The sequence below is a fragment of the Quercus robur genome, chromosome 8 (assembly GCF_932294415.1).
Source record: "Quercus robur chromosome 8, dhQueRobu3.1, whole genome shotgun sequence".
Lineage (NCBI taxonomy): Eukaryota > Viridiplantae > Streptophyta > Magnoliopsida > Fagales > Fagaceae > Quercus > Quercus robur.
The window spans coordinates 63,495,726-63,508,678 of record NC_065541.1 but is presented as its reverse complement, the minus strand read 5'-3'; the positions used below and the strand labels follow the sequence as shown (position 1 = coordinate 63,508,678).

Sequence of the window (12,953 nt, the reverse complement as noted above, 5' to 3'; positions counted from 1 at the left end):
GGAATTGGGAGTAATGTTTGAGAGCTTGGGCTTCAAATTGACCAAAAAATCCTCACTGTTCTGAATGCTGCTATACATTTGAGTTAATCATGTACTAATGCAAAGCAATAGTACTACTAATTTTCTAAAACTAAAAATTCTCACATGATACTAAAGTTAGATGAGTTTTCAGCCCCAGAATGTGTGAGATAAATAAGCAACATTAACTTGTAATTTAAATAATAATTAAAGTGTCACAAAAATTCTACTTAAAATATTGACATGTAATTGGAGATTGCACTGGGTTGGTTTTAGTGGGTTTTATGATCTATCCTGATTTTAAAATTAAAGTAAGGTTTGGGAATTTTATTAATGGATTTAGGGTTATATATTTTAACTCACTACTGTTTGTGAACAATTTGGTTTCTATATATTATACAAAAATAATGTTTTCGTTCTAAAATTTGCATAAAATTTGTTTTTTGTTCTTAAACTTTAAAAATGTTCTTTTTTCATCTTTGTTTAGAGGAATATACATGTATTATGAACTTCTTTTCAGAACCTGAGTTCTTCCCCAAGGTTAGTAAAAAACCTCTCCCGTTTTCTATTGAGGGGAAAATTTTGGGGATTTTTGTTAAGTATTTGGGTTATTCCTTCGTTAAAAGACAAATAGATAGCTATAAGTTGGTTAGTTATCTAAAATGAGCTCCGAAGATGTGTGTGTGAAATTTGGAACAAGTTGATTTTTTTTTTAATGAAAAAAAAAACCTTTTATCCCCGCGAATAACATTGATTTATGTGGGGCCAAAAACTACATCTAAAAAAACAACCCCACGGCTATTGAGAGATCACTAATTCGCCAATACATGAGAAGTTATGTTTCCTACCCTATTAGTCTAATTAAAGGAAATTGACACAAAATGTTCTCACTAAAAAAAACATGTCCTATAGCCGCATTTTAAAAGTGCAGTTGTAACTCTTAAAAGCATGGCTATTTGTTTATTGTTGAGCTATGAACGCTCTAAATTGTGGATTTATGGACTTGCATAAATAATAGGTGTGTGTGTGAGAGACAGAGAAAATATATTCTTGTATTTATTTATTCCCTTTTAATTTTTCTTTTTCAAATTATGGAATCAATTCATTTTGATTCAAGTATGAGTGATTGGAGGAGAAAGATTGTACTTCCGCAGGGAAAGAGCGGCTCTTGTAAGTTGTTTACTTTGTGGACACATTTTTTGGGGTGCTCAAAATACTGGGAAAATTGTTCTTAGGTTGGGTTAGAGAATCTCCAATAAATTAACCAAAGTCATTTTTTGGAGAGTAAACCCAAAAAAATCAGCTCCAATAAATTCTCTAAAAATAAAACTTTTCCAAATTTTTTTTGAAGTTACTACCGTAGTTCTCTTGATCTAGAGAACACTGTAGCAACTCCAAACCATTTTTCTCATTTAAAATAATCCATACTTGAATAAATCTGGAAAAAAAAAATTAGCATAGTAAATTAAAATTTCAGCATTTATCTCAACCTCAACGGCTACAAAGACACCAAAACACAATATGAACAAAATCACAAAACACAGTCTTTCTCATAAAACTAATAAAATCATAACAAATTAAAATAAATAAATAAATTTGACCCACAATATATATGGAGATAGAGGACAGAGTACGAAGATTATTTTTCTCTCCCTTGGTGGAGCACAAAGGTGATTTCCCCTCTATGTGATGAGAAGATGAGTGGCATGTTTTATTGTTTTTAGTCCAAGTGAAAGAGAGAGACATCTAGAGATAGAGGTAGACCAAGAGGTAAAAAATGAAAAGCAAAAATGAAGATAAAGAGGAGAAGTGGGGATTCGTGCGTGGAGGAGAAAAAACAAGAGAAAAAAGAAAAGAAAAAGAACAAACGTATGGATGGAAAAAAATGAAGAGAGAAGAAAAATTAAATTAAATTAAATTAAAATTAAGAAATGTTACCACAACATTTTCATAATTTTTTCACAATAAATTTTAAGTAGCAACTTACCACATAAGAAAAAATAATTTTAGTGGTAAGTTCAAATTAGAACCGGTAACAGCTTACCACATAAGAACATAACACTTTTCATTAAAATTAGATGATCGTACGACCCACTATATCATTGCCACACGTGCTACACAAGATTTGTTAAAAAAAATCACCAAAAAATTTAAATATTAAAGAAATAATGAAGAAATAATATTTAAATAGAATAGAGAAAATATAGAATCTATTGAAAAATATATTTGAAAAAGTAGGTAGGTAAAATGTAATTGTTTGCTGTCGAAACAGTACAAAAATTTAGAGAGGTCGTTAGAGGTACACTTAGCGTCTTATATGTACAATGACTTTGGTTGACTTAAAAGATGAGAATCTATCAAGAATATTTTTGGGGTGCTCAAAATAGTAGGAAAATTGTTCTTAGGTTGGGTTAATGGACTCATGATGAGTTTGGTTGACAAAAAATTACATTTCAATGATTTCATGCATAGGGTGGTAACCATTGTAAATTTTTTTTTTTTTTTTTTTTTAATAATTTGAGGATTGTGGTTGTGATCAAGATAAAGTTGAGGAGTCATTCAGCAAAAAGAAAAAAAAAAAAAAAAAAGGATAAAGTTGTGGAGCCTATCCCTCGTGTAAAAGAAGAAGTATTGCTTTTGGACTAGCTAATAATTTTCCGTAACGCGGAAAAGGAAGTTTGAAAGGCTTGAAAGTTGAATGTAAGGTTGCCCCATCTTCTGAGCCTATCTCTTTCTCTTCAGATATTCTTCTCTTTCACTATTCCACAAACTGGTCCGACCCGACTGATTTGTTAGGTCTTTTCTAGACCGTACGGTAGTGGATCCTCAACGTGTTTGAATGTTTCCTCTTCTAATTTTCTTACAGGGTGGACCGAAGAAAGAGCTTTTTGTTCTGGGCCCACTACGGAGGATGTGGACATAGAAAAATGAAACATGAAATCATTTTGAGAGTGGGCCAGGCCATATAAAAGAGCCACTTTTTTCATGTTTTATTTCCTTTATAGATCCACCGTCCACGGTATTTGATTATGCGATAATTTTTTTTTTTTTTTTAAATAACATTTCATTCTGCAGCTATATGATTTGTTTGATTATTAAAAATATATTGCTGTCATATATACCTTTACAAATTAAGCTTTAAACTTCTATCAATCTTATTTCAATACTATACTATACTCTCATGTTAGAAGAAAATAATAAACTTGATTGTAGTCTGGCTAGGCATTTTCTTAATGTTATAGGTTGTCTTGTGTGAATGGAGAATGTTCCAATACAGTTTTATTATGTTTTTTAGGATGATATAGCCAATCTTCATTAATAAAGTTTTCAGGTTATTCTCTTCTCAAAAAAAGTTTTATTTCCATACAATTAAAAATTATATAATTTATAAATATACTTTGCCTTGTTTTTATCCCAAGTGTGAATGACCAAATTTTCGGCAATTTCTTATAAATTAAATTAAATTAAAAAATTGGCACTTTACATGTAAACAATTTTACAAGTGTCTCACTGTGGCTGTGTTGCGTGAATAAAATATTAGAGAATCATTCATGTCTTTTGAATTTCATCTCAAAAGTGACATCCATATATGCAATGTAACTTACTGGCAACTCAGTCGATAGACTTGACCATCTTGATTAATTGCTAAACAACTCTCACATGTTTACTCAAAAAAAAAAAAAACTCTCATATGTGTTTCACGTTTGGTTTCGTCAATAATGTGAAGCAAAAGGATAATGTATTCCTTTTTCCAGTAAAGAGAAAGGAGGAGACAGGCTTTTGTTTTTATTTTTGGATTCTTATGGAATATATAATAAGATAAGGCTTGCTTTTTTTAAGTGAAGGAAAAGATCCATCAAAAAAAAAAAAAAGTGAAGGAAAAGAAGATTTTAAAGGGCCTTTCGAGAAATGTAAAAGGGGGGATGTGACAAATGAAAAGTAAAATAATTTTACCAAATCACAGCAGAAAGTTGAAGCACGCTACTTGGCCGAATGGTCTTCTTCCACAGCAGAAAGTTTTAATTAGCAACTACGTACATCTTTACTATATTAAACAATATTTTACACATTTTTAACCTTCTAATAAAACTTAAAACTAAAACAATAACAAAATTTTACAATAACCCAATGTAAGGTCTATAAAGGAATGCGTTAGGCTTAGTATCTTAGTCCTAAAAGCTAAAACAATAGTAATCTATGGTATAACAAATTTACAAAACCATGGTGGTTCATGATATTCTACAAATCATGGTCTATGGAGTACCTCTACTCTATTTATGGTTAGCCTATTGTATTCTATCACTTAACATTATAATATAGGACCTTTGAAACCCAAAAAAAAAAATTAAAATATAATATAGGCTTGTATTATATCTAACAAAGAGAACTAGAGGCTCTTGTTCAGAATATTTGTGCTCTTTTCTGTATCTTTCAACACTTCAGTCAGAAACGAAAATAATTATGCATGTAAAAAAAAAAAAAATAATAATAATAAAATTCAAGAGGAAGCAAGGAATAAGGTCTCTTGACTTGATGCAACCCATCATACTAAACAAAGGGGTGAAAGATTATATTACAATTCATCTTTGTTGTAACTTTCACCAAAAAGAATTTATATTTAATTACCAAGAGACTCAAATGAAAGGACCTTTGGTATGACTTGAATTTTTAGCCCTGCTAGAGCATTCACAATGGCAATGTAAGTGGCCATGGACACTAGTGAACCAACATTGTCACGATCCTAGGGAAAAAGAAAGTGATCACATTTTTTTATCCGGAAGATAATGAAAAGAAGGATTGGGTCCCAAGCAGATATGATTGTGGCTTAATCATTAGCAGTTATTGTTATCTCCCTATGAAAATTCTTTATATATCCTTCCCCACACAAGAAAGTTACGTAATCAACTTCTCTAGCATCATAATTTGGCATCATATACTACACAAATTATTCTATTGTGCATAAAAAATTATTGTTGGCTCTGATTTAGTCTTGAGTTTTTAACGTTGTCACGTAAATTTTTGAAACTTCGCTTCTTCTTTTTTTCATGCCATTATTCTAGATTTTCTAGTATGTTTGTTATTTGATTTTTAGAGTTACAAATGATACTAAATTAGGTTGGTTTAAACTAAATAAAAGTTATTGTCTTTTTCGATAAAGCAACCCAATAGGGCCTATACCAAGCAATTTCTTATTATATTATGTTTGTTTTCTTATTTAGTGGTTGGATTTTAGAATTTAATATCACATGATTTGAAGAACAATTACCGATATATATTGGTTGATATAAATTTAACAAGACTTAATGATATGAACTTAATTTGGAGATTTTACTCCAACAGAAACTCTTGTGATATTATGGATTTGAAATGATATCTAACACTGAGTCATTTGAAATTCTCTAAATTGAAAATTTATTTAATAATACTTGTTAATTAAATATGTAATCATATATATACACACATATTAGTCGAACTTTCTTGTACATTGCATTTTTTGGCTACTAGTTTGGTTAGAAAAGCATAATCTTTATTACTAATTGCAATTGAGCAAAGGTTCAAATTACAATAATTTTTCTGTGTTTCATCACTTACTACATCATTTTTCTGCGCATATTACCTCAAAGCTTTTGATTTATTAATATTGGTAATACATGTACCATCTATAAAATATCAAAATGCTTCATACACAACAATGGGGCTCCTCACTTTGTTAGTACCATCATCCCAAATTAAAGAAGTAGAGACCATTTGTTTATCTAATATTCCTTCAATTGTGAGTGCAAACGATTGCTTTTGTCCAGAAGATGTAAATGATAGAACACTAGGGTTCACTTTGATACTAAGTCCAGTTGGGATAGTCACAATAGCTTTGTATGTAGATGGTGATGTTCCAACATTAGTGACGGTCCGATTGAAAACATGACTTATAGAATTTGAGGGTTGTATGGATAGAGCAAAAGAAGGATAGTTTAGATCAAAGACTGTTCCATCAGAACCTTCTAGGCAGCTACTATTGTCCCCAGTAATAGATTGTAATAACTTGGTACTATATCCTTGTCCACACAAAAATTTTACATAGTCAGATGCATCAATATCATATATTAAACCAGGATTTAAAGCCTTAAGAGGATTTATATTGCCTGCACCATATGCAAATTCAGCTCCAGAGCTCTTTTCAGCATCCATAGGGACAGCTGCAAGTAATACACCAAATTGATCAAGGGTTATGGTATGAATTAAAAGTAGGAGAAAATATTTTAATCCCTAACAAACTTATAGTATTTTTTTTTTTTTCCTTTCATCAACATCCATTATATTTATAAAAGAAAGATGGCGTGGCAAAACTAAAAAGTGACATGTTATCATATTTTACACATGTTAAAGACAAAAGGCGATCACTTTAAACTTTAGAGATAAAAGGCGAACAATTTTGAGTTTGTTAGGGACTAAAGCAATCACTTTAAACTTAAAAGAACTAAAATTGCTCACACACTAAAGTTTAGACCAAACTGTATACTTTAGCCTTAAAATTGCCAAGAGTGGGAACTTAATATAGCTATTACCAGTAGTCTTGAGAGCGGATATGATAGCAGCAGGTGACCATGTGGGGTGAAAGGATTTTATGTAGGCAGCCACCCCTGAAGCATGTGGGCAAGCCATTGATGTCCCTGAGATTATATTATATGAAAATTTTCTCTCATCTAAAGAAACTTCAGAAATTGGGGAAATTGGGGACCATGCAGCTAGAATGTCAACTCCAGGTGCAGCTAAATCCGGCTGCAACAACATGAAAATTCAGTAAGATGAATAATACCATTAACTCTAGGGGGATAACATTTTTCACAAATAATGACATGACAAGTTGTGATTGATGTATAATCAAAATGGTAATAGAAGTTGATCCACATAAAAGTGATATTACTCTTATTACAACAAATATCATATCAAAAGTTTTCAAAGAAAATTGTGAAAAATGTTGTTTCCCTAACATTACTCAAATAATAAAAAGATGCAAATGTGAACAAGTGATTATTTGGATGTTACCTTGAGAATGTTGTGTGCAGCTGGATTTGGACCTCTGGATGAGAAGGCAGCTATGTAAGGGGCAAATGTATCTTTACGGGCATTAGTCTTGAGAATAGTCGCAGTTGGGTTACTGTAAAATTGTGCATCTTCATTAGGATTAGTATGTCTTGTGAATTCCTTAATTGTCTAAGGTATTTTAGATGAATACCTTGTCGAATTTATGTACGAGTAAATGTTGGCACCATCCTCCAAGCTAAGGTAAGCTGCAGGCAAGGGAAATGCGAAAGCAGAGGAATCGGGGCGTCGGCCTTGCATCACAGTACCGGCTGCACCGGCCAAAAGTTGCCCAGTACCATCATTCTCACCATCACAAAGTACAATTTTACCTTTCACCAAATTCTTGTCCAGAGAATCATCGTTGCAAGTCCTGCATTTTTGCAATAAGTTCCATTTTTTTTTTAACTACCATGTTTGAAGAGTGTCTATAACTGGTACTTCTATTTTGAAGCGCAAGGAATATTTCACCTGCTAGTTTGATAGATTTATGTATACACAACTGGCAAATGATTAAACTTGTTCCTTTTGTTTATATGCATATCAAAATATAGTTAAAGCTTATATAGATTTTATTTTTATTTTTCAGTTACCTGGCATAGGAGGGAGAACCAGTTTCTGATGTCTTGTTTGGTGCATCTCCACCATAAATTATTGGATACGTTCCATTCTTGAGGTCGAATGTATTAATTGAAACTCCCTACACATGAAATAAAGAAATTCTTCAAGTTACTTTGTAGTTTAAATTTTATACCGGATGATTTACACGCGCAATTCCACACGATTAAGGAAAATGGTTAGCTTGACACTTCCAAACTAAATAAAAATCATACCTTGACTGTTTGTGTATACTTTTCTATTTTAAATTTTTGTTACTTTATGAGAAAAAAAAAATGAGGTACATGTGACAGATTGTAATTTGTGGAATATAAAATGAAACACTCAGGATGGAACAAAAGATTTTTCCTGATGTATTAACATTTTGTTAAAAGTTATTTTTTTTTTTTTTTGGAAAAATTGCATAGAATCCTTTGTTGCATCCTTGAGAACAAAACATAATAAAATTCCTATGTTCTACTATGACTCTATGCGTAGGATAAATGAATTTTATTCCAAAACAGGGGCTAGACATTTTAATTACCTCAAATTTCTTGTTGTTACCTAATTGGACCTCGGTGAAGAACTTTCGGTCTGTGGTGCTTGCAACCACAGAAAGAGACCATGGGGCGAAGCTTGAGAGGGTTGCTAGATCTGGACCCCGGTTACCAGCAGAAGTTGATGTCAATATTCCTTTTCTCATAGCATGAAAGGCACCAATGGCAATTGCATCTGTAAAATAGTTCTTAGAAGATCCACCAAGTGATATAGATATTATGTCAACCCCATCCGCAATGGCATCATCGAATGCTGCAAGAATATCAGCATCATTACAGCCTAAAGACCAACATATTTTGTACACGGCAATTCGTGCGGATGGAAGCCCTCCTCGTGCTGTTCCAGAACCAATGCCTTCTAAGCTGGCCGCGTTAACTAAGTTCCCGGCTGCAATTGATGCAACATGTGTCCCATGGCCGTCTGAATCTCTCGGAGATTTAATATCACCTTCTACAAATAATTTATCGCTACGGTAATATTTTGCTCCAATGATTTTACTGCGTTAAGTGTAACCATATTTGTTAGTTGTACTTTTGACTCTAAATTTCTACGCTTGGCATAACGTTTTTCACAGCTACTAGCGTGGCTATTGTGATTAGAATAACATCACTTTCACTTTAGTGTATTATTGACACTACTTTTATAGTGCATCAATCACAACAAATGAACAAGCCATGTTAGTAATTATAAAAAATGTCGTAAAAAATATAACGTAGCTTAATATATACAAAATAGTTTGGTTGGATGTTAAAGATATACTTGTTGCAAGTGAAATTGGTTGAGGCTTGGCACTTGCCCTTCCATTTGCTAGGTGGTGGACCAAATCCTTTGTCATCAAAGCTAGCAGACTCCGGCCAAATTCCAGTGTCGAATACTCCTATAATGGCATCGCTTTCAGTTGTTGGTTTATCCACTTGCTTCGGAAGGCCAAGGAAGTCCCATGACCTTGTTGTATGGAGCTCTTTTTTTTGGTTAGGGAATACTGACACCACCCCATCCATTCCTACATATTCATTGTTACAACATTTTATTATGAATTCCAGATTTTTTTTTTTTTTTTGGATGGGGGGGGAGAGAGAGAGAGAGTTCACCCACCAGCCATTTTTTGAGCTTCTTGCTCAGTTAGCTCCACTGCAAATCCATGGAAACTCCTTTTGTAGCTATAGAGTAAAGATTCTGCTCCAATATGACTAAAAGCAAGCATATGCAATTTGACAAGTAAGCATTCAACGCCTAATAACTTTATCCATAATTTTCTAATGTAAATTCACGTGAATTGAGATGGTACTGTAAATTTTTGTATCAGCCATTGGATCAAATGCAAAAAGGTAAATATAAAAAAGTTCACATTTTTTTTTATAACTTTTTTGACCTTTTGAATTAAATGGCTGATACAAAAAGTCAAGGAGAGAGGGGCTTTGAATTGTCATTTAAAAAAAAAAAAAAAAAAAGACTTGGTAATGTCATTGAGTTACTCTTGACTAGAATCTAGAAAAGTATATTTAATTTTGTAATTTGTGAAGAAATTAGGTTTGCACAGATTAATTAAAAAATCATATTCATTTAAATTAAAATTTACTAAGAAATCATTCACATTAATAATAAAATAGCTAATAAAAATAAAATGGAAAAATTAACTTGTATTACAAGAAGTTCATTGTTTGAGATTAATATTTTATTAAAAGAGAAAAAGATATTAGAAAATAGAATTTTAATCAGGGTAGTGTTTTAAACTTTTTAAGAATTTTGAAATAAAGTTTTATATATAAAAAACTATATTAATAATTTTAAGATAGAATGAGGTGACAAAAATATGTCATACGCATAACATTGCTATTAAATCACATAATATAAATTTCAACCTATGACGCTCACTCCATAATAATTGCTCTTATAATCAAGTTAAGACACCGATCGACTTTTGATGTAAATGGAGATTTCAACTTGACACCAATCCGCTTTTTGTGTAGGTGGAGTTCAAACTCAATATCTATTATTCAACAACAAAAGACTTTATTAGATGAGTTAACTGAAACTTACCATCCCTTTAATATATTGAATATAATGCGATATCCATAACACTTCAAGTCAGGGATGGAACTACAGTGATATTTTGAAATATATATATATATATATATATATATATATATATATATATAATGAGCTTGATTTAAAAGTTAGGCCCCAAAAAAATTAAACCTGGCCCCCTCCAAAATTTTGACCCTTTAAAACAAAAACAAAAAATGCTCAAACAATAACACAGATCAGCCCCAAACTCTTGCACCCTAAACCCAAAAATGGTCCAAACAACCCCATAAATTAGCTCAAATAAAATCCATTTCAGCCTAAACAATATTAAAAATTTTAGCAAAATAAGTAAGCCCATTTTTAGACTGTGATAACAAAATAAAAACCATTTCAGTCTCGAAGAGAATCTGCAGGTTGATGCCTCATCGTCATCGCCATCGCCAGCAGCCACACATTTACACTTTGCTCATTCACCGTTGCTAGTCAAATCTCCATTATCATTGCAAGTATTTCTTCTCTCTTTGCATTTTGCAATGCCTGACTCTCTGGCCAGTGAGTCAGTGACTCATCTGATTTTTCTCTCTTCCTCCATACGCATTTATGTGTTTTGTCTATCTCTTGGAATCTTTTTACATTCTGATTTATGTGTTTTGACTTTTGTATCTCTTTGCCTAAGAGACTATCTATTATGGGTGACTATATTTTTCTATTGAGATATGCTGTAAAATTGTGTGGTATCAATAGTGGGACTGTGGAAAGTTGGTTGAAGCAGTTAATTGGAAAACACTATTGGTAGTGGGGTAACAGTTGGTGTGGGGCAATGGGCAAGTGTGGCTGAATAATTAGACAAAAACAAAGACAGAACAATTGCATAAAAGGTCACACAAACTTTAAATAAAATTGTGACACTTAATCACATTTAGTGACTCATAGTGCTATAACTAGCTAATAAATTGATAATATATAAATTCATAAATTGCAAACTGATTAATTATAAATTGATAAGTAATGAACTTACCTTTAGAAAAGTAAAAAATTTATACTTAATGAATTATGCATAGTTCTTATATTCCTTCTATGACAATCATTGATGATTTTTTAGATTTAAAAGAATGTCTAGTTCCATTTTCATAGATGATTGAAATATAATATATAAGAAACGATAGTTTTATTTGTTAAAAATACTAAATAGATACTTATTTAGATTTTTACGATTTTTTTTGTTTAAACTTCTGCCCCCTCAACTAAGAACTCTGGCTCCATCTCTGCTTCAGGTCATATTATCTAAATACAACATGTGAGACCTAGACCCCACTTTTCTTTTCTTTTTTTAAATTCTAAATATAACATGACAAAAACTTATCTTGAAAATTGTCAAAATCTTGTTATAACAAATAAATTCAAGCATCATAAAAGCAAGTCTCTGGTGGTGCCATTATACTACTTTTATAACCTGCCAACGACATCTTGTAGCATGCTTGTGTAAAGGGATGATGTGGAAACCTCATCTCTCTTGTTGCCCATATACACGATATATGCCTGCATGCACAATATCATGTCATAGGAAGAACATTAATAAGCCTGTTAAGTGGTAAAAAACAGTATAGGGTGTTTCAGGTGTATGAATATGTGGGTCCCTTCTCCTTCTGTGTATAATAAAGTCTGTTTATTGTGCCGCATGAATTAAAAGGCCAATTTCACCATAAATATTTTCTGTCACACTCTGTGTGTTGCACTTTATTCTCTACTCATCTCAATTTGTTGCATATTTTCTTTTCTTTTCTTTTTTAATCAAATGCATTCCATTCGGTAATTGGTGGAACTGTAAATTAAGTGGGAAAGCTCGTTTCCATGAAAAGACATAAGAGATCAGAGATCAGAGATAGAGAGATATTTGCCTTTTTGTCATTCTGAGAAGTTGAGTGACCAATAAGCAGAGTGGAGGCAAAGCAGAGGAGGAGCAGCATTGAGAGAATTGAGGTTTTGCCTGCCATTGTAAACATCTGCACAAAATGCTTTAGTTAAATTAAAACTCAAGCCCCCATCAAAACACCATTGTAACCCTTAATTAATCCTCATTATAGTCATAGCTCCAAGTATATATATATATATATATAAAAACCAAGAATTTATGGAAAACCAAAAGTTTTACCTTGATTTATGGTGATGCTGTGGCCAGAGCAATTGTGCTTAAAAAATGTTTTTGGTGAGCTAACTGGAAATGGCTCAGGGTGCGTGGGAATAATTAATGGCAGTCAATGGTGGTGGCATAGCCGCGAAGTGAGAAGAAGATAAGACTGGGAGAGGGATAGGAAGTAGAGGATAGGGTGTTGTTGCTTTGCTTGTTGGAGAGCTTGAGCTTGAATTAAGATCTTAGGGGTCTATTTGTACTAGTTGCCCCTAGAAATTTCCTTGAATGTCCCACATTTTATTCTTGCCTGAAACTTGACATCATTTTTACTAAAGTAAAGTAGTAATTTTTACCGAAATTTCTCTTAGGATGAATTTGGATTAGTTGCACTCTAAAGATTAGATGCCTGTACAGCCCCAATGAAATTGAAAATGTGGAAGACAAATAAACAACATTAAGTTTAATTATTAAATTATAATTAGCACCTGGACAAATTTAAGAATAAATACAATTAGACACAAATTTTTTTAGTATGACCATT

General features: G+C 32.2%; 1 protein-coding gene across 2 annotated transcripts; it reads right to left on the bottom strand.

Annotated features, from left to right (window-relative positions):
* Nucleotides 1-5,523: 5,523 nt before the first annotated feature.
* LOC126697599 (cucumisin-like) lies at nucleotides 5,524-12,660 on the bottom strand. Of its 2 annotated transcripts, XM_050394668.1 has the most exons (11): nucleotides 12,434-12,660; nucleotides 12,180-12,284; nucleotides 11,735-11,820; nucleotides 9,349-9,443; nucleotides 9,013-9,256; nucleotides 8,240-8,750; nucleotides 7,692-7,798; nucleotides 7,253-7,471; nucleotides 7,063-7,174; nucleotides 6,582-6,795; nucleotides 5,524-6,212 (listed from the first exon to the last, which is right to left on the bottom strand). In XM_050394668.1, exons 2-11 carry the CDS (start codon nucleotides 12,282-12,284, stop codon nucleotides 5,689-5,691), a joined length of 2,217 nt encoding a protein of 738 aa, XP_050250625.1. In that variant the 5' UTR covers nucleotides 12,434-12,660; the 3' UTR covers nucleotides 5,524-5,688. The 2 variants fall into 2 exon arrangements, with proteins under 2 accessions (XP_050250625.1, XP_050250628.1); XM_050394671.1 differs by lacking the exon at nucleotides 11,735-11,820.
* Nucleotides 12,661-12,953: the final 293 nt, after the last annotated feature.